Here is a 27,844-nt window from a genome sequence, read left to right on the forward strand (position 1 = left end):
ATGGGGTGATGTTAGAAACATTTTACTGATATAATAACAGTTGGCAGTGTGAGGTGTACAGACAGGGCATTGTGTCAGTGGGGCAGGTTTAGCTCACACATGCTGCATGGGACACACTGTGACCTGGAGGGGGGGTGTAGTGCTTCCGGGTCACCATCAGGGAAACATGGCGGCGCCCATGGAGCTGTACTGCTGGAAGGGAGACGGGGGACTTCCCACAGTGGACGTGGATTGTCTGACCGTGCTGGTAGGAGACCCCGGGGATAATGGGCTCTGGGCCAGGGGAAACATAGGGGCCCAAATCTGATGTCTAGCTGTAACCCCAGCTAGAAGGACGTATTGATCTCAATGACACCCCACTGTCAGTGTGAGTGTGAGACAGCATGAGGACAGGGAGTGTGAGACAGCACGAGGACAGGGAGTGTGAGACAGCACGAGGACAGGGAGTGTGAGACAGCACGAGGACAGGGAGTGTGAGACAGCACGAGGACAGGGAGTGTGAGTGAGACAGCATGAGGACAGGGAGTGTGAGACAGCATGAGGACAGGGAGTGTGAGACAGCATGAGGACAGGGAGTGTGAGAGAGACAGCATGAGGACAGGGAGTGTGAGTGAGACAGCATGAGGACAGGGAGTGTGAGTGAGACAGCATGAGGACAGGGAGTGTGAGAGAGACAGCATGAGGACAGGGAGTGTGAGTGAGACAGCATGAGGACAGGGAGTGTGAGTGAGACAGCATGAGGACAGGGAGTGTGAGTGAGACAGCATGAGGACAGGGAGTGTGAGTGAGACAGCATGAGGACAGGGAGTGTGAGTGAGAGTGAGACAGCATGAGGACAGGGAGTGAGTGTGAGACAGGGAGTGTGAGTGCAGACATGTGAGTGAGATGTCATGAGAAACAGGGAGTGTGAGTGCAGACATGTGAGTGAGATGTCATGACTGACAGAGAGTGTGAGTGAAATGGAATGACTGACAGGGAGTGTGAGTGCAGACACGTGAGTGAGATGTCATGACTGACAGGGAGTGTGAGTGCAGACATGTGAGTAAGATGTCATGGCTGACAGGGAGTGTGAGTGCAGACATGTGAGTGAGATGTCATGACTGACAGGGAGTGTGAGTGCAGACATGTGAGTGAGATGTCATGACTGACAGAGAGTGTGAGTGAAATGGAATGACTGACAGGGAGTGTGAGTGCAGACACGTGAGTGAGATGTCATGACTGACAGGGAGTGTGAGTGCAGACATGTGAGTAAGATGTCATGGCTGACAGGGAGTGTGAGTGCAGACATGTGAGTGAGATGTCATGACTGACAGGGAGTGTGAGTGCAGACATGTGAGTGAGATGTCATGACTGACAGGGAGTGTGAGTGCAGACATGTGAGTAAGATGTCATGGCTGACAGGGAGTGTGAGTGCAGACATGTGAGTGAGATGTCATGACTGACAGGGAGTGTGAGTGCAGACATGTGAGTGAGATGTCATGACTGACAGGGAGTGTGAGTGCAGACATGTGAGTAAGATGTCATGGCTGACAGGGAGTGTGAGTGCAGACATGTGAGTGAGATGTCATGGCTGACAGGGAGTGCGAGTGCAGACATGTGAGTGAGATGTCATGGCTGACAGGGAGTGCGAGTGCAGACATGTGAGTGAGATGTCATGGCTGACAGGGAGTGTGAGTGCAGACATGTGAGTGAGATGTCATGGCTGACAGGGAGTGCGAGTGCAGACATGTGAGTGAGATGTCATGACTGACAGGGAGTGTGAGTGCAGACATGTGAGTGAGATGTCATGACTGACAGGGAGTGCGAGTGCAGACATGTGAGTGAGATGTCATGACTGACAGGGAGTGTGAGTGCAGACATGTGAGTAAGATGTCATGGCTGACAGGGAGTGTGAGTGCAGACATGTGAGTGAGATGTCATGACTGACAGGGAGTGTGAGTGCAGACATGTGAGTGAGATGTCATGACTGACAGGGAGTGTGAGTGCAGACATGTGAGTAAGATGTCATGGCTGACAGGGAGTGTGAGTGCAGACATGTGAGTGAGATGTCATGGCTGACAGGGAGTGCGAGTGCAGACATGTGAGTGAGATGTCATGGCTGACAGGGAGTGCGAGTGCAGACATGTGAGTGAGATGTCATGGCTGACAGGGAGTGTGAGTGCAGACATGTGAGTGAGATGTCATGGCTGACAGGGAGTGCGAGTGCAGACATGTGAGTGAGATGTCATGACTGACAGGGAGTGTGAGTGCAGACATGTGAGTGAGATGTCATGACTGACAGGGAGTGTGAGTGCAGACATGTGAGTGAGATGTCATGACTGACAGAGTGTGTGTGTGAGTGAAATGGAATGACTGACAGGGAGTGTGAGTGCAGACATGTGAGTGAGATGTCATTCATGGCTGACAGAGTGTGAGTGAGATATAAGTGACAGAGAGTGTGAGTGCAGACGTGAGTGAGATGTCATGGCTGACAGGGAGTGCGAGTGCAGACATGTGAGTGAGATGTCATGGCTGACAGGGAGTGTGAGTGCAGACATGTGAGTGAGATGTCATGACTGACAGGGAGTGTGAGTGCAGACATGTGAGTGAGATGTCATGACTGACAGGGAGTGTGAGTGCAGACATGTGAGTGAGATGTCATGACTGACAGGGAGTGTGAGTGCAGACATGTGAGTGAGATGTCATGACTGACAGAGTGTGTGAGTGAAATGGAATGACTGACAGGGAGTGTGAGTGCAGACATGTGAGTGAGATGTCATTCATGGCTGACAGAGTGTGAGTGAGATATAAGTGACAGAGAGTGTGAGTGCAGACGTGAGTGAGATGTCATGGCTGACAGGGAGTGCGAGTGCAGACATGTGAGTGAGATGTCATGGCTGACAGGGAGTGTGAGTGCAGACATGTGAGTGAGATGTCATGGCTGACAGGGAGTGTGAGTGCAGACATGTGAGTGAGATGTCATGGCTGACAGGGAGTGTGAGTGCAGACATGTGAGTGAGATGTCATGACTGACAGGGAGTGTGAGTGCAGACATGTGAGTGAGATGTCATGACTGACAGGGAGTGTGAGTGAAATGGAATGACTGACAGGGAGTGTGAGTGCAGACATGTGAGTGAGATGTCATGGCTGACAGGGAGTGTGAGTGCAGACATGTGAGTGAGATGTCATGGCTGACAGGGAGTGTGAGTGCAGACATGTGAGTGAGATGTCATGACTGACAGGGAGTGTGAGTGCAGACATGTGAGTGAGATGTCATGACTGACAGAGTGTGTGAGTGAAATGGAATGACTGACAGGGAGTGTGAGTGCAGACATGTGAGTGAGATGTCATTCATGGCTGACAGAGTGTGAGTGAGATATAAGTGACAGAGAGTGTGAGTGCAGACGTGAGTGAGATGTCGTGCATGCGAGTGGTGGCTAGAGAGAGTGTAAACATGCTGGTGGCAGATAGTTGAGTGTTATCTTAAATAAATAGTAAAATACCCTAACCATAATAATAGTAATTACATTTGCGTATGTTGAATTGGATTATAGCTAGCAGTACTCTGCCCCCAAAACATTTATCTGTATCAGGAAAGACAGAAATGGAGCTGCACACTAGATCTCCAGTGTTATATCACAGGTGAGCTGCTTCCCATGGCAAAGGAAGGAGTTTAAAGCAGAAAAATGTGGCCTGTTGGGACAGTTTCCACGTATTGACCACCGACTGTATTTTTTGACATCTGTTTTATTTAAGTTTCGTACTGTCAATAATAAACTTTTTACTAATATGGGCAGCTCCATTTTTCTTTTTGCTGACAGTGTGAATGTCTGTTAGCGTGCGTGTAAACTTGTGAATGTCCAGTAATGGGAGAATAAATGTAAGTAGGAGGTTGGGTATTTGTAGACAATCGAGGGTCCAGTAGCATTTAGAGCATTGATGTGACTGCAAATGAGGATAAACATGAAGGTACAACGAGTGCTCAGTATGTGGAACATATACATGTAATAATTTGAATGTAGGAGTCACTAAACCATAAGGGAACTGCGCACATAAATATTACGCCATGCTTGGTGATCCACGGGAGGGAGCTACACACTCCCAAATTGTCAATAATTCCAAAAGGAAATCCGGATTCCAAATCTCAGTACAATCAGCTTCAATGGAACCGACTCACTGAACAATATTTTGTCTCCATCATGGGGTCCTTATCAAGTGAATTGAAAAAGACAACATGATGGAGTCGAAACTTTATCCTGTGTCTCTGTTGCTCTGAAGCTGTTTGTTCTAAAAACCGTATGTCCGGATCTCTCTTTGGAATTCTAGTCTGACTTTAGAAGTCAGATAGATTGAGTCCTGATAGTATTCCAATGTGTACAGGAGTGCGAGAACAGGCATGTAGTGAGAGAGAAGGCTTGCTAGAGACCTTGTCAATGTATGAATGACATGTAGTGTGAATGACAAGTAATATGTGTGTAGATATGTAACTGGCAGGCATTGAAATGTGTTATGAATGAATATGAGTACTGATGTGAATGAGCGATATAGTGCGTGCTGAGCATAGACTTGAGTAGAGTGAATAGTAAATAGAAGAGCCAACACAATACACAGAATGCACGGATCATTGAAACCGATCTGTAAAAGAGAAAAGTTAAAGCACACACCCCTACCAGAAACAAAACCTCAACCCTGTGCTATATGAAAATAACCAAAACAGAATCTGTTACTTAAAATCTAATCTGAAATTGTATGCAGAGACCGTTCACATCATGTAACATGGGGTATGCATCCTCAATAAGACTGTGTATCATGCCGGGCTAATTATGGAAAAGGTAACGAGAGAACATCTGCCATGTAATCATATAAACACACATCATCTTATATTAATAAAAAAAAATGTATATAAACATGCATTGAATCTGCATAGAGCTATAATACATTGTCATATTGGTGGATGAAGGGAATCCTCTTTCAATATAAGTAGTGGACAATAATCACATAAACATTATAAACATGCGTGGAATAGAGCTACACTGTACGGAAAGAGTGGTGGATAAATGGATTTGCCATCCAGCAGAAGTGGTAGTTGTTTTACAGTCAGGGGGATTTACTGTATCGGCAAAAGTAGGGTTAGAGAATACATGGGATTCTGTGATAAAAACTCATAGACTCTAGGTAACATAACCATTGTACAGATCTTTAGTTGATTAGAGTGCTTCTTTAACCCCTTAAGGACACATGACATGTGTGACATGTCATGATTCCCTTTTATTCCAGAAGTTTGGTCCTTAAGGGGTTAAAGGAACACAACAACTTCATCTAAAAACCGTATGTCCGGATCTGAAAGTATTTAGAAAACTGGGCAGACTAGATGGGCCGAATGGTTCTTATCTGCCGTCACATTCTATGTTTCTATGTTTCTATCTAATTGATCCACGCATCCAAGCTCTCTGGGTAGAAGAACCAGGACTGTTACTTTCTGGTTCTCATACCCTAGGTATTCCCCGTCATGTCACGCACTCATGTGCCGTCACTGTCTGTCATAGAGAATCATTGCACGCAGTTGTTTTTAATGGCAGATGTGTCTGTGTCCCCATTACTTATCTATGAGCAGCATTGGATTGGACCGTCATGCCTCCACGATGTTATTACATGAGGAGGGAGGGATCCTATATAATCTCTTAAATTATAATTTTCCTGAGATTTCTATAAAGGATAGAGTAGTAAATGAAACATTACATCCCAAAACAGCAATGTATACCCCACACTGCTTTTTTAAACGATATTTTGTTTCTGATTAGGCAGCCCTAGCCACACATTACATGGCTGTGACCGGCAGAGCCTGCATTTAAAAAAAAGTTTCATTTTGAATCAGATGTTAACTTATTTTACAAGTGTTTTTAGCTACTGGTCTGTAATTGAACTTTAATCACACACAGGAGGCTCCTGCATGGTCTAGCAAGTTATTAACAGTGCAGGGGATAATACATTATAAATTAAACAGAATTTGCAATAAAGTGTAAACATTATATCTCACTTTACAGGAAGTGTTTAGGAAGGCTGTGCATGTTACATGCTGTGAGGTGTAACTAGGGCTGCATAAACAAAAGTGATCATCTCCTAAATGGCAGAGAATTGAGCAGTGAGACATGGGGCAAGATCTATACACCAAAACTGCATTGTTAAGCTAAAGTTGTTTTGGTGACTATAATGTCCCTTTATGCGGAAGTGCTTTAGAGCAGTGTTCTCCAACCCAGCCCTCATGGACCACCAACAGTCCAGGTTTTTATCAGTACCACCATTGGAATAAAACAGGGAAATACATAAATCCTGGACTGTTAGTGGTCCATGAGCACTGGGTTGGGGAACAATGCTTCAGAGACATGAATTTATCTTTAAAATACTAGCTTTGGTCATACCTGGGATATGAATTGAACTCTACTCATTAAAAGGGGTAGTTACATGGAATTACCTTGCAGTAGAGGTGGTAAACTATACTGTACAGGAGTTTAAAGATGCATGGGAGAGTCATGCTTGGTATAGGACACTAAAAGCATTAGGGATTGACCGATTATCGGTTTTACCGATATAATCGGCCGATATTCGGTATTTTCGGCAATATCGGTATCGGCCAATAGAGATACCGATATTGCCAATAATACCTCCTAGGACCGCCAGGCTCATTACAAGCCCGGCGGTCCTGAGGGGGGCGGGCAGCAAGCGTTTACTCACCTCCCAGCAGCTTCTCCAGCTCCCCAGTGTAACTCTCGCGAGACCCGCGGCTGTCAGAGCGTTGCCATGGGTTACCATGGCAACGCTCCGCGCGGCACGCTAGCCGCGAGACTTACACTGGGGAGCTGGAGGAGCTGCTGGGAGGTGAGTAAACGATTGCTGCCCGTCCCCCCACCCCCCCCCCCACAGCCCAGCCAATGCCACTGGACCACCATGGACTGCTACACCCCCCCTCCCTGGCCAAGTATAAAACAGGGAGGGGGGACAACAAAAAATAATAATAATAATAATTAAATATAAAAAATAATAATTAAATATAAAAAAAAATTAAATATAAAAAAATAATAATATTTAATATAAAAATATTTTTTTTAATAAAAAATGCCCCCTCACACACTCCATTCTATACACATACACTACACAAACACACTGTGTGTATAATTCAGTGTGTGTATATAATGCTGTGTGTATATAATGCAGTGTGTTTGTATAGTGTGTATATAATTCAGTGTGTTTGTATAGTGTGTGTATATAATTCAGTGTGTTTGTATAGTGTGTGTATATATAATGCACACTATACAAACACACTGCATTATATGCACACTCTGCATTTCTTATACACAAACACACACACACTTTGCATTTAGTATATACAGCATTCACTTTATGCACACTACCCACACACTACACACTCTGCTTTCATTATATACACACTACACTAATACACACTGCATCCACTACACACACTAGACTAATACACACTGCATCCACTACACACACTAGACAAATACACACTGCATACACTAGACAAATACACACTGCATACACTACACAAACACACACTGCATCCACAACACACACACTACACAAACACACACTGCATCCACAACACACACACACACTACACAAACACACACAGCTCCCCTGTCTAAACACACTGCATCCACTACACGTGGCATGTATATTTTGTGCATTTACCTTTAGAAATAGTTTTTATTTTCCAAAATGGTAAATGTACAGAATATCGGCAATCGGCCTGAAAGTTCACAGAATATCGGTGCACTCATGCACTCTGGAATGCTGCAAGCGACATCTGGCACAGTGGATATGGTTTGTAGCAAGCTAGGTTCTTGTTGTGCTAGTGTTAAAGCTAGCTGCCATTTTTTCTGGAATGTAAGCCCTGGTTCAGTGGAGGGGACACTTGGCGTGGTGGGTGATTGTGATCCCTAACATGCTTCTGTTAAAACATGATATGTTGTTACAAACCTGGTTCACTAGCAGTGTAATCACTAGCTTATTGGAGGTAAACCCTGGCACTCTGCGTGTGGACTTTTGCCTTTTGGAGGAAATGGCAGTAAGGTTGTGAGTGAGCCCTGCTTCATTCAACTTACGTTTTGGCATTGTGTGCATGAACCCTGGTTACTGAAGATAGATCTGCATCGAGTGAGGCCATCCGTGGCATGGTGTGCGAGGTCTGACTGTAAATAGACTGTGTTTATTCCCTGGTATTGGAACGTATGTAAGCTCTGGCACTGTGTGTGTGAGAACTCTGGTTCATTGGCTGTCGACCCTTGGCTGAATGTTTGTGCGCGCTGGCACAGCGTGTGTGAATCTGTGCCTGCTCTGAATAGGTATAAATTCCTCAAAGTAGGCCGACAGCACCTGTATTCTGGCAACAATATTACCTGGTTTGTAAAAGATTTATGATCAGAATCCTCGAGTGGGATTGTTTATATGAACATATTGGTAGCACACACACACTAGCTCGGTCTGCCAGTGGTGGCACTCCATGTACCAGTCTGGCTGCACGGTGGTACAGACGTCTCTTTGATCAGATTTTATATTTAAATTGCCACGTAGACCTTCACTGAGCATTTGAGCAGAAAAACACTTAGTGAAATCTGATCCCCCCACTAGACTGTTTGAGGGGTGTCTGGTATCTTTTGATATGGATCAAAAGTGTTTTATTGACTTGTCACCAGAGAACATCATTGAGCATGAATCTTTCTGTGTCAGGCAGAATAATATACATGACATTTCAATCTGTTATGTTTCATATCCCTTGCACCAAATGTTTCTGACGTTGCGAATCCCCAGGGCAGAAAATTCTGAAGTGATTCACAGGTTTAGTAATTCACACCATATTCTGTCTGGAATCAGGAGCTATGCATAAGTACATACATTAACGCGTTAAAAGGAAGAGTTGCTCTGTGTATGCACAACGTAAACTCGCAGATAGATTAGAGAAGACATTTTCCAGACCACACAATCCGCAGGAGCTCCTTCCAATTCTCATGCAGCAGGAAACCCCATCCAGAACTGTGTTTGCTAATGATGCGGCTGCTGAGTTGGCAGCGAGCTCACCTCTTATTCTGCTTAGTTGCTAATAAGATGCTTCAGAAGTGACATCACTGACCACAGCATGAAACCCACAGCCACACGTGGTTAGCTAAGGCTGCAAACTGGGCCTGCAGCGTCCTGCACAGAGGGTCTAATCTGATGGAGGTCAGAAGGGGACACAGTCTTCTACAGCTCTCCATTTGTGTTTTTTTATTTTCCAGACATATGCCAAGTTCTCAGGAGCTCCTCTGAAGGTTCACAAGATCTCCAACCCATGGAAAAGCCCCTCAGGTAAACTCATCCAACCAACACTCCTTACCTTGTCCTGGAAACATTGAGTCCTCATGATAGTACCCTTCTAATAGCACTCTTCTTGCAGGTCAGATGCCTGCTCTAAAGACGCAGGATGAAGGAGTCATCTTTCAGAACACTAAAATTATTAACTATTTAAGGAAACAGGTGAGCTCTTCATATATAATTTTCAGCATTTGGAAACAGGTGAGGTCTTTAAATAGTATTACCCATCTCAGGAGGCAAGTGTATTTCTTATATCACGTGGCATTTCTAAACAGTATTGCCTTCCACGGGAAGTATATTGAAAAGGCGCTCACATTACAGTACCTAGAAGAGAACGTTTGGCTATTATAAATGCGCTCTTAAAATCCTGGTTACGGGTATAGGAAGAAAGGTTAATTTATTTGATAGAGGGGGTAAAGGGAACGAGAGACTGATGCCTCTTACACAAAATAGTGGAGGAAGGAGATGAGTAATCTCACATTCAGAAAACAGGAGAGAGAGAGAGAGAGACAGGTGATAACTCTGACAGTGGGGGTTCAAGGAGGCAGGTGACCTGCTAGACAGTGTATTTTGAGATAGAACAGTTCTCTGACAGTCAATATTATAGTATGGAAAGACACCAATGATCTATCTGACAGTCGATATTATAGTATGGAAAGACACCATTGATCTATCTGACAGTCGATATTGTAGTATGGAAAGACACAGAGGATCTATCTGACAGTCAATATTATAGTATGGAAAGACACCAATGATCTATCTGACAGTCGATATTATAGTATGGAAAGACACCATTGATCTATCTGACAGTCGATATTATAGTATGGAAAGACACCAATGATCTATCTGACAGTCGATATTATAGTATGGAAAGACACCATTGATCTATCTGACAGTCGATATTGTAGTATGGAAAGACACAGAGGATCTATCTGACAGTCAATATTATAGTATGGAAAGACACCAATGATCTATCTGACAGTCGATATTATAGTATGGAAAGACACCATTGATCTATCTGACAGTCGATATTATAGTATGGAAAGACACCAATGATCTATCTGACAGTCGATATTATAGTATGGAAAGACACCAATGATCTATCTGACAGTCGATATTGTAGTATGGAAAGACACAGAGGATCTATCTGACAGTCAATATTGTAGCATGGAAAGACACCAATGATCTATCTGACAGTTGATATTGTAGTATGGAAAGACACCGATGATCTATCTGACAGTCGATATTATAGTATGGAAAGACACCATTGATCTATCTGACAGTCGATATTGTAGTATGGAAAGACACAGAGGATCTATCTGACAGTCGATATTATAGTATGGAAAGACACCAATGATCTATCTGACAGTCGATATTATAGTATGGAAAGACACCAATGATCTATCTGACAGTTGATATTGTAGCATGGAAAGACACCGATGATCTATCTGACAGTCGATATTATAGTATGGAAAGACACCAATGATCTATCTGACAGTCGATATTGTAGTATGGAAAGACACAGAGGATCTATCTGACAGTCAATATTGTAGCATGGAAAGACACCAATGATCTATCTGACAGTTGATATTGTAGTATGGAAAGACACCGATGATCTATCTGACAGTCGATATTATAGTATGGAAAGACACCATTGATCTATCTGACAGTCGATATTGTAGTATGGAAAGACACAGAGGATCTATCTGACAGTCGATATTATAGTATGGAAAGACACCATTGATCTATCTGATAGTCGATATTATAGTATGGAAAGACACCAATGATCTATCTGACAGTCGATATTGTAGTATGGAAAGACACCAATGATCTATCTGACAGTCGATATTGTAGTATGGAAAGACACCATTGATCTATTTGACAGTCGATATTGTAGTATGGAAAGACACAGAGGATCTATCTGACAGTCAATATTGTAGCATGGAAAGACACCAATGATCTATCTGACAGTTGATATTGTAGTATGGAAAGACACCGATGATCTATCTGACAGTCGATATTATAGTATGGAAAGACACCATTGATCTATCTGACAGTCGATATTGTAGTATGGAAAGACACAGAGGATCTATCTGACAGTCGATATTATAGTATGGAAAGACACCATTGATCTATCTGATAGTCGATATTATAGTATGGAAAGACACCAATGATCTATCTGACAGTTGATATTGTAGTATGGAAAGACACAGAGGATCTATCTGACAGTCAATATTGTAGTATGGAAAGACACCAATGATCTATCTGACAGTCGATATTATAGTATGGAAAGACACCATTGATCTATCTGATAGTCGATATTGTAGTATGGAAAGACACAGAGGATCTATCTGACAGTCAATATTGTAGCATGGAAAGACACCAATGATCTATCTGACAGTTGATATTGTAGCATGGAAAGACACCGATGATCTATCTGACAGTCGATATTATAGTATGGAAAGACACCAATGATCTATCTGACAGTCGATATTGTAGTATGGAAAGACACCAATGATCTATCTGACAGTTGATATTGTAGTATGGAAAGACACAGAGGATCTATCTGACAGTCGATATTGTAGTATGGAAAGACACCAATGATCTATCTGACAGTTGATATTGTAGTATGGAAAGACACAGAGGATCTATCTGACAGTCGATATTGTAGTATGGAAAGACACCGATGATCTATCTGACAGTCGATATTATAGTATGGAAAGACACCAATGATCTATCTGACAGTTGATATTGTAGTATGGAAAGACACCGATAATCTATCTGACAGTCGATATTGTAGTATGGAAAGACACCAATGATCTATCTGACAGTCGATATTGTAGTATGGAAAGACACCAATGATCTATCTTTGGAATTACACAGAAGATCGCTCTGACAGTTGAGATTGGAATATAGAAATACACCAATGATCTGACAGTTGAGATTGTAGGGTGGAAGAAGACATGATCTCTCTGACAATGAATATGAAATATGTAGAATGAAGTGTAGTCCGCTTTATATTGTTTGATTACAGGCATACTTCACTAATATGGTGGGCTATCCGGACCACCGCTGTAAAGCCAATCACAGTTTTATTTCATTTGCAAGTCCATATAAAAGCCGTAAATCATTACATTTATGCTATCAAACAATATATTTATATTAAGTATGCAATAGCTCTAGATAAAAAAATATATATCATCTGAATATAGTTGAAATACGCTGTACTAGCGAGCGTCAAAATGCAAGATACTACTGTACAGAAGATCCCATTTTCATTTATATACAATGAATGGTTTGTGTCAAAAAAATATTATATCAACTCTGGAAGCAAGCATGTTCACAAAAAAGGAAGAATTGGGCATCGTACACTTTAAGGAAAGGGTCTGGTTTTTCTGAATCTCTCCCTCTCATTAAAGGACCCCAAGGACACTGTCACTTATTAATTGATTATTTAATACATTTGCAGCCACATAGCTAGAGAATTGCATATACTATGTCTGTGTCCCACGGCCCATTAACTCTGAATCCAGACTCCCTGTGCTGTCTGTTTCTCGCTCCTTGACCCAGATGGAAAGTCAAACTGAGGAGTTTGAAGGAGAGAACACGGAACCTCTGTCTCTCCTGCACTGCAACATAATATGAAAATAGGAACATTTCTGTGGTTTTGTCTGGTTAGGATGATCAAGGCTTTGGAGGAAAAATATACACTGACAGTACTGTTTTGCTGTACATACAGTTAGACCATTTTTAAGTTCAAACTCAGTGAGGAGATAGGAGGTTCCACATGCACTTACTCACAGAGGATTATTCACTAAATCGAGCGTTGCCGGGAATTCACATTCCAAAATAACCCAACTGAACTGGCTTTGAGAATTATTCTTATTCAGCAATTTTTGGCCCAGATTTCATAATTCTATTTGAATTCACTTTGAATTCCCAGCAATTCAGTGAATATCCCAGATAGAGATAATGCACTAAAATCTGAATTGTTTGTAATTCAAAATGAATTTGGAAAACTTATCAGCTAAATTCAGTTGAGCCCTTTTGACCTAAAAATGTACTTGTTATTCCTGACAACACTTTAGTAAATAAATCTCTGATTTGTAAACTTCAGCCAAAAAAATTATTACCGGTATATAATATATATATAACTTTTTTTTATTTTTTTAATTCGTTATTTCAGCCTAAATGTGCTATTTGGTTTTCAGCTCATGTGGCTACTCAGCTATTAGTCCAGGTTTCCAAATTTCTGATTGGCCTAAAATGTACAATTATCTTGTTAATACACCCCAATTCTCTGTTAAGTGAATACCCCACTTCCAGTTAGCAGTTATGCTGTTTTTCTTTCAGTCTGTTGCATTCAATGCTGGCTTTAAAAAATAAACCAAATAACTTTCATTTAATACTTTGCAGAAATACAATGCAGATTACGACCTGTCAGCCAAACAGGGAGCTGATACGCTGGCATTTATATCTCTGCTGGAGGAGAAGCTGCTCCCAGCCCTGGTGAGTGTCCGTGGCTACTGCACAGGTTAGAAAACAATCAGCCGTGTTCTTTGCTTGCTGTAGAATGGATGTGACGTTTCATTGTTTTGCTGCCGTCCCTGTCTGCAGATTCACACATTTTGGGTGGATGCCAGGAATTATGTGGAGCACACACGCAAGTGGTATGCAGAATTAATCCCTTTCCCCCTGAATTTCTTTATTCCAAACCAAATGCACAAGAGAGCGTTGGAACGCCTGCAGCTGATCAGGGAAGAGAGCTGGGCAGAGGAGGATGATGCCTTAGAGAAACAGGTAACATACATATTGAGTTACATGAGTTAAGGTAGAGGGTCACTTGTTGTGGACATGATCAATTTGGCATAGTCATTGGTTACAGACATGGGCAATAGGGATGGTCACAGGTTGTGTAGCAGCAAAATCGTGAAGATCACAGGTTGTGGAGGTGGGATATAGGGAGGGTCACAGGTTGTAGAGATGGGATATAGAGAGGGTCACAGGTTGTAGAAATGGGATATAGGGAGAGTCACAGAATGTAGAGATGGGATATAGGGAGGGTCACATGTTATGGAGGTGGGATACAAGGAGGGTCACAGGTTGTGGAGGTGGGATATAGGGAGGGTCACAGGTTGTGGAGGTGGGATATAGGGAGGGTCACAGGTTGTGGAGGTGGGATATAGGGAGGGTCACAGGTTGTGGAGGTGGGATATAGGGAGGGTCACAGGTTGTGGAGGTGGGATATAGGGAGGGTCACAGGTTGTAGAGATGGGATATAGGGAGAGTCACAGAATGTAGAGATGGGATATAGGGAGAGTCACAGGTTGTAGAGATGGGATATAGGGAGGGTCACTGGTTGTAGAGATAGGATATAGGGAGGGTCACATGTTGTAGAGATGGGATATAGGGAGGGTCACAGGTTGTAGAGATGGGATATAGGGAGGGTCACAGGTTGTGGAGGTGGGACATAGAAACTATGAAATCGGTCATGTGTTATGGCTGTATTAGGGTACAGAGTAGAGTTCAAGGGGTGATGGGGAGACAGAGTCACAGGTTGTCTGGGGATGGATTGGGTCTGAGGTGAGAGGAGTGATGATGGGTCATAGTGTTTGGAGATGGGGCATTGCTGGGCTCACACCTGAGCAATGGAAGAGTCACATGAATTGAGATGTTTGTTTTGTGGCTTGGAACTGGGCATGTGGGGCTCACATGGTGTGGAACTGGGCATGTGGTGCTCACAGGGTGTGGAACTGGGCATGTGGTGCTCACAGGGTGTGGAACTGGGCATGTGGGGCTCACAGGGTGTGGAACTGGGCATGTGGGGTTCACAGGGTGTGGAACTGGGCATGTGGTGCTCACAGGGTGTGGAACTGGGCATGTGGTGCTCACAGGGTGTGGAACTGGGCATGTGGTGCTCACAGGGTGTGGAACTGGGCATGTGGTGCTCACAGGGTGTGGAACTGGGCATGTGGTGCTCACAGGGTGTGAAACTGGGCATGTGGGGCTCACAGGGTGTGAAACTGGGCATGTGGGGCTCACCGGGTGTGGAACTGGGCATGTGGGGCTCACAGGGTGTGGAACTGGGCATGTGGGGCTCACAGGGTGTGGAACTGGGCATGTGGTGCTCACAGGGTGTGGAACTGGGCATGTGGTGCTCACAGGGTGTGGAACTGGGCATGTGGTGCTCACAGGGTGTGGAACTGGGCATGTGGGGCTCACAGGGTGTGGAACTGGACATGTGGGGCTCACAGGGTGTGGAACTGGGCATGTGGGGCTCACAGGGTGTGGAACTGGAGCAGTGCAGATGGTCACAAGGTGTGTTGAATGAGTTGTTGAGTGGGATCAAAGGTCACTGGGGGTGAAGTTTAGCAATGGAGTGGCATGCTTAAAATGGAAATGAACCCCTTAGTGTGTCACAAGGTGCAGAGATGCGTAATCAAGTGGCTCACACTGTTTGCAGTTGGGCAGCCATTTAACAAAAGCCTGGGAATTTAGAGGCCTCCCATTATTGTCAGAGTGCGTGTGACATAATGCATTTTATCTTCTCAGCTCTACGCAGACGCACAGGAATGCATGAGTTTATTATCGCAGCGACTAGGAACAAAGAAATTCTTCTTTGGAGACTCGTAAGTATCTGGAAAATGAGCATTTACCTGTGAGATTCCACATGTGCAGAGGTTCAGTGATCCATCCTGTCACTGTGTGACCCTCTGTTAACTTTAGCAGCAGATATAGTAAGAAGCATTTTAACTCACACATGTCCATCAGACAGCAGCACAGGGGTAATATTTGCATGTGATTTCTTGAGTGTTCTGTTACAGGAAAAGCTTGTAGGTGTCTCCTCTTATTTAATCAGATAATTTCATGGAGAAACAAGCAAAACACTAGTTCACTGTCTCATTCAGCTTCAAGATGAAAGGAGATATTTTAAATAAATCAATATATATATATATATATATATATATATATATATATTACATCAAATCAGTGACCATAGACCCAACACATCTTAATGTGTTGGTAGTAGGCTAAGGCTGCAGTCCCCCCCCCTGTATTTGTCAAACTCTTTGCAAGCCTCAATCGGAAACGTCTGAAAGGTATCTGCCTCAGATGTATTTTTTGAGGACTTGAAAAGCTGCAGACCCTTTTTACCATTATCCATACAGAAATGGCAGTTATAAAATTGTCAGAAGAAAGAAAAGCCTGATTAAAAGACAAGCTACAGACACTCTTAAACCATGAGCCTTCTGAGATCTCTCACCTCGACAATAGGCCTGGTCAGATGGTTTCACTGACAGGTCAGACTAGCTCAAAGGATTTTTTTGGAACCAGCTAATTTGTGTTGCAAAGGAACTCAAACTGAACTTGTTCTGGTGGTTGGAAGATCAAAATCTGAGCCAAGGTTTTCATCTGGATATATGTCACTACAGATGCCAGTAGAAGAGGATGTGGAGCACACTGCAAAGACCGAATGGCTAAAGAGTTTGGCCAACTCAGTTAATGCATCTACTTGGAGCTGTTTTCAGAGCATTGATGAGTTTCGCTCCACTTATGATAGAACAGTATAATTTAATAAAAACAGAGAGTCGGACAGTAGCTTCATATGTAAATCATCAAGGAGGGAACAGGAGTGTGAAACTCATCAAAGAATTGAAACCTATGATGTTTTGGACACCATCTCAAAGGCCTCAATGCAGTTTAGCTTCCAGGGAAAGAGAATGCTTTGGCATATTTCTTGAGCAGATGGAATCTGAATCCCGGAGAGTGGAGCCTTGAAAAGGAAATATTTCTTCAAATTATGAAGAAGTAGGGAATGCCTCAAATAGACTTCATAGCATCATCCAAGAATGCTCACGTTGCAAGATTTTTGTCCAGCAAACTAGACCTTCAGGCAGGGCCTGAATCGAGAATGCAATCTGGGATATGTGTTTGCCCCAAATCCCTATAATACATTGAATCCTGAGAAAGATTTGGAAAGCCAATATCAAGGTGATTGCCATTATTCCACTTTGGCCGTGCTCAAAATGAGGTTTAGAGGAACCATGGATGCTTCCCAATGTGTGGGACCTTCTTCTCCAAAGGCCAGCAATCCATCCTTCTCCTCAGTCTCTGAACCTTTCAGCATGGCCTTTGAGAAGCTACTATAGCCACCAGGACAACTACAGCTTATTGTTTTTGTTCTGGTGAGTAGAATCATTCCCCTTCAGGCATTTTTGAGTAAACACTGTCTTTTCAGAGAAAATCCAGTGTTTACATTCCTAGGGATACCTTCACTGGCCACTCAGGCTGCTAGGGGTGCTTGTTGGGCAGTGCTGCACACTGCTATTCAGTGCTTCCACCCTCTGCATTCAGACACTGAACTTTCCTCATAGAGATGCATTGATTCAATGCATCTCTATGAGGTGATGCTGCTTACCCAGGGCTGTGTTTGGCTTGTCTCAGCCAGTTCTATGTGAAAGAATTGTGATTGGCTCAAAATATCACTTCTAATTATGCCAGCCAAGCAGGCAGATCAGGGACAGAGCCAGCAGCTGCAGACTTGAATAAAATTAAGATTTTACTATATATATTCTTTTTTGGGGGGGGGGGAGGGGGAGGCAATGGGGGCTAGATGGTGGTTTTAACACTATAGGGTCAGGAATACATGTTTGTGTTCCTGACACTATAGTGTTTCTTTAAGGCTAGAAAGTCTACTTCAGCCACATATCACATTTGGGACAATTTTAAAGAATACAAAGAAAATACGTTTTCTAAATCCATCCTATTCAGATATTCTCAATTTTTTTGCAAGAGGGATTAAAAAAAGAAGGCCCGAGCTCTCTAAAAGTTAAAGTCTCAGATCTGTTATTTTTTTTTTTTAAATCAAATTTCCAAGAAAACCAGAGTGAACAATTTGTATTTGATAGGACAGTCATAGATCGGAATTTGTGCAAAGGATCACATCAGCATGTCTGTATTAAACAAAAGTGCAGGTGTATGAAAGGGGTGTCATTGGGAGGTTAAGGATCCAAGAGAAACAATACAGAGAATATGATGGAGAGGAGAGAAAGAACAGCAAACTGACTTGATGCGAGAGTTCACTGCTCGATTTAAGCCACAACGTGTTGCAAAATGTGTTTCATCTTTGCTTGCAGTGCAGCTCGGCTTGTTACTCTTTAGGGCGGCCGCACTGGTGTCACTGTTTGTTGACCCACCAAGTGCTGCTGCTGCGTGGAGTGCAACCCTTGCTGTGCTACAGATTGCATGCTCACCTGGTCTCACCATTCTCTTCTGACATTCCTCCTTGCAGGCCTGCCTCTCTTGATGCACACATTTTCAGCCATTTAGCGCTAATTCTGAACACTAAACTACCCAGCAACAGGTTACAGCAACACCTGAAGACACTGAATAACCTGTGTCAATACTGCAACTCCATACTCGACATTTACTTTGAACGGGAAGGAGGTAAGTCCTTTGCCACTCGGCAGATATTATGTATCCACATCAACACCTTAGCTACCTGGCCATTTCACACCGGGGTTTTTAGGGTTTTGCTCTTTTTATGCTCATTGTACTTAAACACATAATATTAGTGCTCTTTCTGTGAATTATTCTCAGAAACTATATGTTGGGTTTTTTCAGCAGATCATTCATTTGTAGAATCTATACATATACTCTGTATATTTTAAACAGTACAAAATGTAGATTTTTATCTTAAAGGACCACTCTAGGCACCCAGACCATTTCAGCTTAATGAAGACGTCTGGGTGTCAGGTCCCGCTAGGATTAACCCTTTTTTCTATAAACATAGCAGTTTCAGAGAAACTGCTATGTTTACCTATGGGTTAATCCAGCCTCTAGTGGCTGTCTCATTGACAGCCGCTAGAGGCGCTTCCACGCTTCTCACTGTGATTTTCACAGTGAGAAGACGCCAGCGTTCATAGGAAAGCATTGTAAATGCTTTCCTATGAGACTGGCTGAATGCGTGCGCGGCTCTTGCCGCGCATGCACATTCAGCCGGAGAGGAGGAGGTGAGCTCCCCGCCCGGCGCTGGAATAAGAGGTAAGTTTAACCCCTTCCTCTCCATCCAGCACGGCGGGAGGGGAACCCTGAGGGTGGGGGCACCCTCAGGGCACTATAGTTCGGCACCATAGTGGTCCTTTAATATTTATGTGGTTATTCAATAAAGTCTGAGTGCCCACCGTACCAGTAGATGTGTCGCAGGCGAGGAAGTTGTTAAGCCTTCCTAATAGTAATATGTGGTTCTATTGACCCCACAAGGTTTTTTTTACATTTGTTTTTACTTTTTAATGTGGCAGCTGGCTAGCAAGTGCTGTCCACCATCCACATAATTAACCGTCATGAAGCAAAGAGTTAAAATATTACTTCAAATTATTGTTCACTTGCATACCAGTGCCTTGTGAATTGGGTTATTTTTTACTGGAGTTTGTACATCGATGCCCAAACTCACCTAGCAAAGACAAATAATAATAAACATAAAAAAATTGCCCCAACAATTCTCCACTATAGGCATAAGATTTTTTTCAGATAAGGGGGTCTCATGCTCATCTATATAATTTCAGGGCAATAGGGAGCTATGTAGGGATAATTGTGGGGCATGGTATAATATGTCGACAGCTACCCCACACCCCACGATTTTGTTATCTGTGCATATGATGTTCCTATGTGATCACGGTTGCCATTGTGCGCTTCCTGGGTGCTTAAAGACTCTCCTTTTTCAAAAGAGGGTTCATTTAGCCCATTTTTGTACTCATACAAGTAACAAAGTAATTTTAGGGCATTGAGCACCTAGTAGGCTGATGATAGCCATTCCTAATTAGACCCCTGATTTGAAATAGAATCCTCCCCTCTTTTATATACAGGGTATTAAGTATTGTGTGGTATCATGTATTTAAGGAATAGTATCTTGTTTGGAACCTCTGTTCCCCATTCCCTTAAGACTTGATTGCCATTTTTATAATCACCTACCCATGACAGTGGTATGAAACCCCACACTGGATAGAGGGATATTCCCTCCTTCCGAAATGGCATTATGCCATTTAGGGGGGTGGGGATTGCTAGAAGCTTTAAAAGGTGTCTGGATCAGGTGGTCACTATTAATTTAGTAATCACCTGTAGATTATATGGACACGTAAATCCCCTCCATAGAATGCTGTCCTTGTAGACAGTGAGGTAGAAGATCTGTTTCTAACGTGATCACCTGTATTCTAGGCAGACGAGTGACAGCTCATTTGAAATAACATATTCTTCTTTATCAAGCAAGGGTTTTCCTAACCCTTTAGTTGGTGCAGTGTGAGATATAAATTCCCGTATCTCTGCACCACTTCAATGAGAAAGTGCCACAGCGTCATCACGCAGCTGGATGGCGCCTTTTTAAATATAATGTGGAAGAATAGTTTGTTTCGTCCTCGTCATGAGTTACAGAGGAGCAGACGTACAACGCATTTCAGAAATGCTGCAGCATAGAGTCATCATCCGCAGTGAAAGGGTTATGGTTCTAACAACAACTCTAATAGAGCTTGGTTGCTTCATCTAAGTGTTGCTTCTAAGTGTGTGTGTGGTTGGAGATATTCTGGAGAGTTTTACAGAAGCTTCAACTGTCTAAGAGTTGTGCTAAGAGTTCTTTTTTACTGTTACAGGTAAGATTCATCTGTAGGAAAAGGTTACTGGCTGCACAAGGTTTGATTTCCTGTTGGTAATTATAAGGCATTTGATTGGATTAGGTAGCTACTTGCTATTGATTGCTATTTAAATTAGCTATTGTTTGCTAATAAGCCTACCCAGGTGTTAAACATTCCTAGTGGGAGGTGATTTTAGGAGTATATAAGGGTAGTTGTCATTAGCTTGGCTAATAGAGCTTGGTTGCTTCATCTAAGTGTTGCTTCTTAAGTGTGTGTGTGGTTGGAGATATTCTGGAGAGTTTTACAGAAGCTTCAACTGTCTAAGAGTTGTGCTAAGAGTTCTTTTTTACTGTTACAGGTAAGATTCATCTGTAGGAAAAGGTTACTGGCTGCACAAGGTTTGATTTCCTGTTGGTAATTATAAGGCATTTGATTGGATTAGGTAGCTACTTGCTATTGATTGCTATTTAAATTAGCTATTGTTTGCTAATAAGCCTACCCAGGTGTTAAACATTCCTAGTGGGAGGTGATTTTAGGAGTATATAAGGGTAGTTGTCATTAGCTTGGCTAATAGAGCTTGGTTGCTTCATCTAAGTGTTGCTTCTTAAGTGTGTGTGTGGTTGGAGATATTCTGGAGAGTTTTACAGAAGCTTCAACTGTCTAAGAGTTGTGCTAAGAGTTCTTTTTTACTGTTACAGGTAAGATTCATCTGTAGGAAAAGGTTACTGGCTGCACAAGGTTTGATTTCCTGTTGGTAATTATAAGGCATTTGATTGGATTAGGTAGCTACTTGCTATTGATTGCTATTTAAATTAGCTATTGTTTGCTAATAAGCCTACCCAGGTGTTAAACATTCCTAGTGGGAGGTGATTTTAGGAGTATATAAGGGTAGTTGTCATTAGCTTGGCTAATAGAGCTTGGTTGCTTCATCTAAGTGTTGCTTCTTAAGTGTGTGTGTGGTTGGAGATATTCTGGAGAGTTTTACAGAAGCTTCAACTGTCTAAGAGTTGTGCTAAGAGTTCTTTTTTACTGTTACAGGTAAGATTCATCTGTAGGAAAAGGTTACTGGCTGCACAAGGTTTGATTTCCTGTTGGTAATTATAAGGCATTTGATTGGATTAGGTAGCTACTTGCTATTGATTGCTATTTAAATTAGCTATTGTTTGCTAATAAGCCTACCCAGGTGTTAAACATTCCTAGTGGGAGGTGATTTTAGGAGTATATAAGGGTAGTTGTCATTAGCTTGGCTAATAGAGCTTGGTTGCTTCATCTAAGTGTTGCTTCTTAAGTGTGTGTGTGGTTGGAGATATTCTGGAGAGTTTTACAGAAGCTTCAACTGTCTAAGAGTTGTGCTAAGAGTTCTTTTTTACTGTTACAGGTAAGATTCATCTGTAGGAAAAGGTTACTGGCTGCACAAGGTTTGATTTCCTGTTGGTAATTATAAGGCATTTGATTGGATTAGGTAGCTACTTGCTATTGATTGCTATTTAAATTAGCTATTGTTTGCTAATAAGCCTACCCAGGTGTTAAACATTCCTAGTGGGAGGTGATTTTAGGAGTATATAAGGGTAGTTGTCATTAGCTTGGCTAATAGAGCTTGGTTGCTTCATCTAAGTGTTGCTTCTTAAGTGTGTGTGTGGTTGGAGATATTCTGGAGAGTGTTGCTTCTAAGTGTGTGTGGTTGGAGATATTCTGGAGAGTGTTGCTTCTAAGTGTGTGTGGTTGGAGATATTCTGGAGAGTGTTGCTTCTTAAGTGTGTGTGTGGTTGGAGATATTCTGGAGATAAACTGGAGGTAATCTGAGGTATTCAGGAGGATAAATAAAAAAAAAAGGTAAAATTTGTTTGATTTAAATTATTCGCCTCATTGGAATGGCAGACTTAGTTCAGTGTAATAGTTGCTTTGCATTTGTTTCACGTTCCACTTTTTGGAGGTTTGGTTGTTGTCTGATCTGTAGGCAGTTCTCTATCTTGCGGCAGGAGATTGTATTTTTGAAGTCTGAGATTTGTAAATTATCTGGTAAACAAATTCAGGCTGGAACTGCTGCAAAGCCATTGCCGCAGAGACATACTAGGAATGGCAGATGGATTACTGTAGGATCTGGTAGACTTGGAGTTGTGGATAAAAGGCATATTGCACAGTCTGTTGTTCTACATAATTCATTTTCTGCACTTTCAGAGTGTAGTGGTGTCCTGGAGATAGGCACTGAGGCTAGTGGTGTTGTGCAGAGAGGCACTGAGGCTAGTGGTGTTGTGCAGAGAGGCACTGAGGCTAGTGGTGTTGTGCAGAGAGGCACTGAGGCTAGTGGTGTTGTGCAGAGAGGCACTGAGGCTAGTGGTGTTGTGCAGAGACGCACTGAGGCTAGTGGTGTTGTGCAGAGAGGCACTGAGGCTAGTGGTGTTGTGCAGAGAGGCACTGAGGCTAGTGGTGTTGTGCAGAGAGGCTTGAAGACTATGGTGAGGCCTAATAGAAAGCAGTTGTTGTTGGGGGATTCCATCATAAGAGGTGTGGAGATGGACAATGGTGGTCTTGTGAGGTGTCTTCCCGGAGCTACTGCTCACAGAGACAGGAGACGTATCTGTAATATTGTTAAGCAAGCAAAGCAGGAAGGGGAATTGGATGTACTTGTCCATTTAGGGACAAATGACTTGGCTTGCAATGAGGTTTCAGAGGTTAAGGAAGTTTTTAGTGTTTTTGCCAATGATATACGGCAGGTTGCTTCCACACTGTCATTCTCTGAAGTTCTGCCTGTGCATAACACTCAGAACGACAGGCGGATGCGTATTAGGGACTTTAACTTGTGGCTTGGTGAATGGTGTCGGGAGCAAGGATTTGGCTTTATTGCTCATGGTAGCTCTGTTTGGAATGGAAATAAACTGTACAAAAAAGATGGTTTGCATCTTTCTCAAAAGGGAACAAATGTTCTCAGTGAGCAGTTCAGAGGTTTTGCTAGGATGTTTTTAAACTAGGAGGGGGGGGCAAAAGGGTGATAAAACATCAATCCAATTGTCCCCCAAAACAAGGACAGAAGGTGCCTGTAGCAAGTGTGTTAAAAAATGATAAGCTTAGAGTCATGTCTACAAATGCTCGAAGTTTAGGGAATAAGATCCATGAACTTGTGGCAATAATGGCAACTGATAATGTAGATTTAGTCGCTGTTACTGAGACATGGTATAATGAGAAAAATGACTGGGACATAGCAATACCAGGGTACTCTTTATATAGAAAAGACAGGGAAGGCAAGAAAGGGGGTGGGGTGGCCCTGTATGTAAAGGATAGCATAAAATCTAGCCTAATAAAGGTTAGTGAGGCGAACATAGAGTCCGTTTGGGTTACGTTAGAATTTGGTAATCACACAGTAACTCGTGTAGGTGTGATTTATAGGCCCCCAGGACAAATTGAAGAGTTAGATAATCTACTAGTTGAAGAAATAGCTAAAATGACAATGAAGGGGGAAGTTATCATCATGGGTGACTTTAATCTTCCTGATGTGAATTGGAAAACAAAAATAGCTACTTGTGCCAGGAGCACACATATTCTAAACTCCCTACTGGGATTGTCTCTAAAACAAGTCGTTGAGGAGCCAACTCGTAAAGAGGCCATACTAGATTTAGTGTTAACAAATGGAGATTTGGTATCAGATATTACTGTAGGTGAAAGTTTAGGATCCAGTGATCATCAGTCAGTGTGGTTTAATATAAGAACAGTGACTGAGTCACACCACACAAAAACAAAAGTTTTAGACTTTAGAAAAACAGACTTTTCTAAAATTAGAATATGTGTAAAGGAGTCATTATCAGACTGGAGCAATTTATATGGAGTCCAAAAGAAATGGGATTATTTAAAAGTTGCACTACTAAAGGCAACAGAAAATTGCATTAGGCTTGTCAGTAAAAGCAAAAAATTCAAGAAACCACTGTGGTACTCCGCAGATGTGGCCAAAATAGTAAAAAACAAAAAGTTAGCATTTAGTAATTATAAAAAAACCCAGAGTGAGGAAGACAGAATGACCTATAAGATTAGGCAGAAAGAGGCTAAGCAAGTTATAAGAGCTTCCAAATCCCACACAGAAGAGAAAATAGCACAGTCAGTAAAAAAGGGGGACAAAACTTTTTTTAGATACATAAATGAGAAAAGAAAAGTAAAACAAGGATTAGTTAGATTAAAAACAAAAGAAGGAAGGTATGTAGATGAGGATAAAGGTCTAGCTGACTGCCTCAATGAATATTTTTGTTCGGTATTTACAGATGAAAATGAAGGAAAGGGACCTCAGTTAAGAAAAAGGATAAATGAGTCATTTATTACACGTGAGTTTACAGAGGAAGAGGTTCTATTTCAACTGTCAAAAGTAAAGACAAATAAGTCAATGGGACCTGATGGAATACACCCAAAGCTATTAAAAGAGCTTAGTGGTGTACTAGCAAAACCATTAACAGATTTATTTAACCAATCATTGATAACAGGAGTAGTCCCAGAAGATTGGAAGTTAGCGAATGTTGTGCCCATTCACAAGAAAGGTAATAGGGAGGAGTCGGGCAACTATAGGCCAGTAAGCCTTACTTCAGTAGTGGGGAAAGTGATGGAAACCATGTTAAAGGATAGGATTGTTGAACATCTAAAAACACATGGATTTCAAGACCAGAGACAACATGGGTTTACTTCAGGGAGATCATGCCAAACTAATCTTATTGATTTTTTTGATTGGGTAACTAAAATTATAGATCAGGGTGGTGCAGTAGACATTGCTTACCTAGATTTCAGTAAGGCTTTTGACACTGTTGCACATAGAAGGCTTATCAATAAACTACAATCTTTGAGTTTGGATTCCAATATTGTTGAATGGGTAAGGCAGTGGCTGAGTGACAGGCAACAGAGGGTTGTAGTCAATGGAGTATATTCGAAGCTTGGGCTTGTCACCAGTGGGGTACCTCAGGGATCTGTACTTGGACCCATTCTCTTTAATATTTTTATTAGTGATATTGCAGAAGGTCTTGATGGTAAGGTGTGTCTTTTTGCGGATGATACTAAGATATGTAACAGGGTTGATGTTCCAGGAGGGATAAGCCAAATGGAAAATGATTTAGGTAAACTAGAAAAATGGTCAGAGTTGTGGCAACTGACATTTAATGTGGATAAGTGCAAGATAATGCATCTTGGACGTAAAAACCCAAGGGTAGAGTACAAAATATTTGATAGAGTCCTAACCTCAACATCTGAGGAAAGGGATTTAGGGGTGATTATTTCTGATGACTTAAAGGTAGGCAGACAATGTAATAGAGCAGCAGGAAATGCTAGCAGAATGCTTGGTTGTATAGGGAGAGGTATTAGCAGTAGAAAGAGGGAAGTGCTCATGCCATTGTACAGAACACTGGTGAGACCTCACTTGGAGTACTGTACACAGTACTGGAGACCCTATCTTCAAAAGGATATTGATACCTTAGAGAGAGTTCAAAGAAGGGCTACTAAACTGGTTCATGGATTGCAGGATAAAACTTACCAGGAAAGGTTAAAGGATCTTAACATATATAGCTTGGAGGAAAGACGAGACAGGGGGGATATGATAGAAACATTTAAATACATAAAGGGAATCAACACAGTAAAGGAGGAGACTATATTTAAAAGAAGAAAAACTACCACAACAAGAGGACATAGTCTTAAATTAGAGGGACAAAGGTTTAAAAATAATATCAGGAAGTATTACTTTACTGAGAGGGTAGTGGATGCATGGAATAGCCTTCCAGCTGAAGTGGTAGAGGTTAACACAGTAAAGGAGTTTAAGCATGCATGGGATAGGCATAAGGCTATCCTAACTATAAGATAAGGCCAGGGACTAATGAAAGTATTTAGAAAACTGGGCAGACTAGATGGGCCGAATGGTTCTTATCTGCCGTCACATTCTATGTTTCTATGTTTCTATGTAACAAGGGTTATATTACATAGTTATTACGGCTGAAAAAAAGACTAGCATCCATCATGTTCACCTTTTCTCACATCATCATGGATATGACAACACAACTTTACATGTTAAAATTCTGTTTGGTTTTATTATAAATCCACACATTTTGGTTTAATCCCTAAACTTTGAATTGTAGCAAATTTTAGTCCAAATGACAAAATTACAATTAAGTTGTGACTACAGCTGAGTTGGATAATATTCTCCAAATCAGCGATTTTAGCCTCAATTTTGTCATTTAGATTTTTATTTCTTCATGATTAAAGATAAGTGAAAAAACTCTATAAGAATATATCCACGTGGCATTATCTTATATTAAATACCTGTAACCCCTGCACTCCGAGAGGAAACATGTTATTAGACCCCACCTAATGCTGCTCCGTGTCCACCTTAATCTTTCAGACAGCATTCCTCGTGTGGCCCCAAAAACACCAACTGCAGAGACACCAGATTCTGACGAGGAACCCCACAAACGGCGTAACCAGATCCTTTCGGTGGCAGTTGCTCTTCTGGCTATGGTTGGATACGCTGTGCTAACTGGGATTGTCTCAATCCAGCATATGGCGTCAGACTCTGCCCTTGAACGACGTCTCACAGTGGATGACAATGAAGAAGATGAGGAGTGAGACAGAGTGGACCATTTTAGTTCCCAAGACACTTTGCATTCCGTACCCTTAACTACAGGGGGCTGGAGATCACCGGACTCAGCTTATTTTTGGACTTCAAACATTAAAATTTATGATTTCTCTTATGTAAGTCTCTGCATTGTCTGGTATGACGTTAGTAGTGATTGGAGGAAAGTTACGTTGATACCAAGAGAGTAATGGACCCTTTTGCTGAGAGTTTCTAATCTATAGTGTGAAGGTCTATACTGCCATCAGCAGCAGGACGTTAGGCAGACGTTACAATGAGCTACTTG

The 27,844-nt window shown here is 42.2% G+C and overlaps 1 protein-coding gene across 1 annotated transcript; it reads left to right on the forward strand.

The window, feature by feature from the left end:
* Positions 1-149: 149 nt before the first annotated feature.
* On the forward strand, positions 150-27,676 carry MTX1 (metaxin 1). Its single transcript, XM_063440403.1, has 8 exons — positions 150-247; positions 9,273-9,342; positions 9,431-9,510; positions 13,765-13,857; positions 13,966-14,148; positions 15,901-15,977; positions 18,641-18,795; positions 27,328-27,676. Exons 1-8 carry the CDS (start codon positions 167-169, stop codon positions 27,549-27,551), a joined length of 963 nt encoding a protein of 320 aa, XP_063296473.1. The 5' UTR covers positions 150-166; the 3' UTR covers positions 27,552-27,676.
* The last annotated feature ends 168 nt before the right edge of the window (positions 27,677-27,844 follow it).

The sequence above is a fragment of the Pelobates fuscus genome, chromosome 13 (assembly GCF_036172605.1).
Source record: "Pelobates fuscus isolate aPelFus1 chromosome 13, aPelFus1.pri, whole genome shotgun sequence".
Taxonomy (NCBI): Eukaryota; Metazoa; Chordata; class Amphibia; order Anura; family Pelobatidae; genus Pelobates; species Pelobates fuscus.

What these genes read in the sequence shown, in the direction of transcription:
- MTX1 (XM_063440403.1), top strand. Translation starts at nt 167, where the DNA reads ATGGCGGCGCCCATGGAGCTGTACTGCTGGAAGGGAGACGGGGGACTT. An exon ending in TTAACTATTTAAGGAAACAG is followed by an intron (nt 9,511 to 13,764) that starts GTGAGCTCTTCA and finishes AATACTTTGCAG; the next exon opens with AAATACAATGCAGATTACGA. An exon ending in TTACTTTGAACGGGAAGGAG is followed by an intron (nt 18,796 to 27,327) that starts GTAAGTCCTTTG and finishes TTAATCTTTCAG; the next exon opens with ACAGCATTCCTCGTGTGGCC.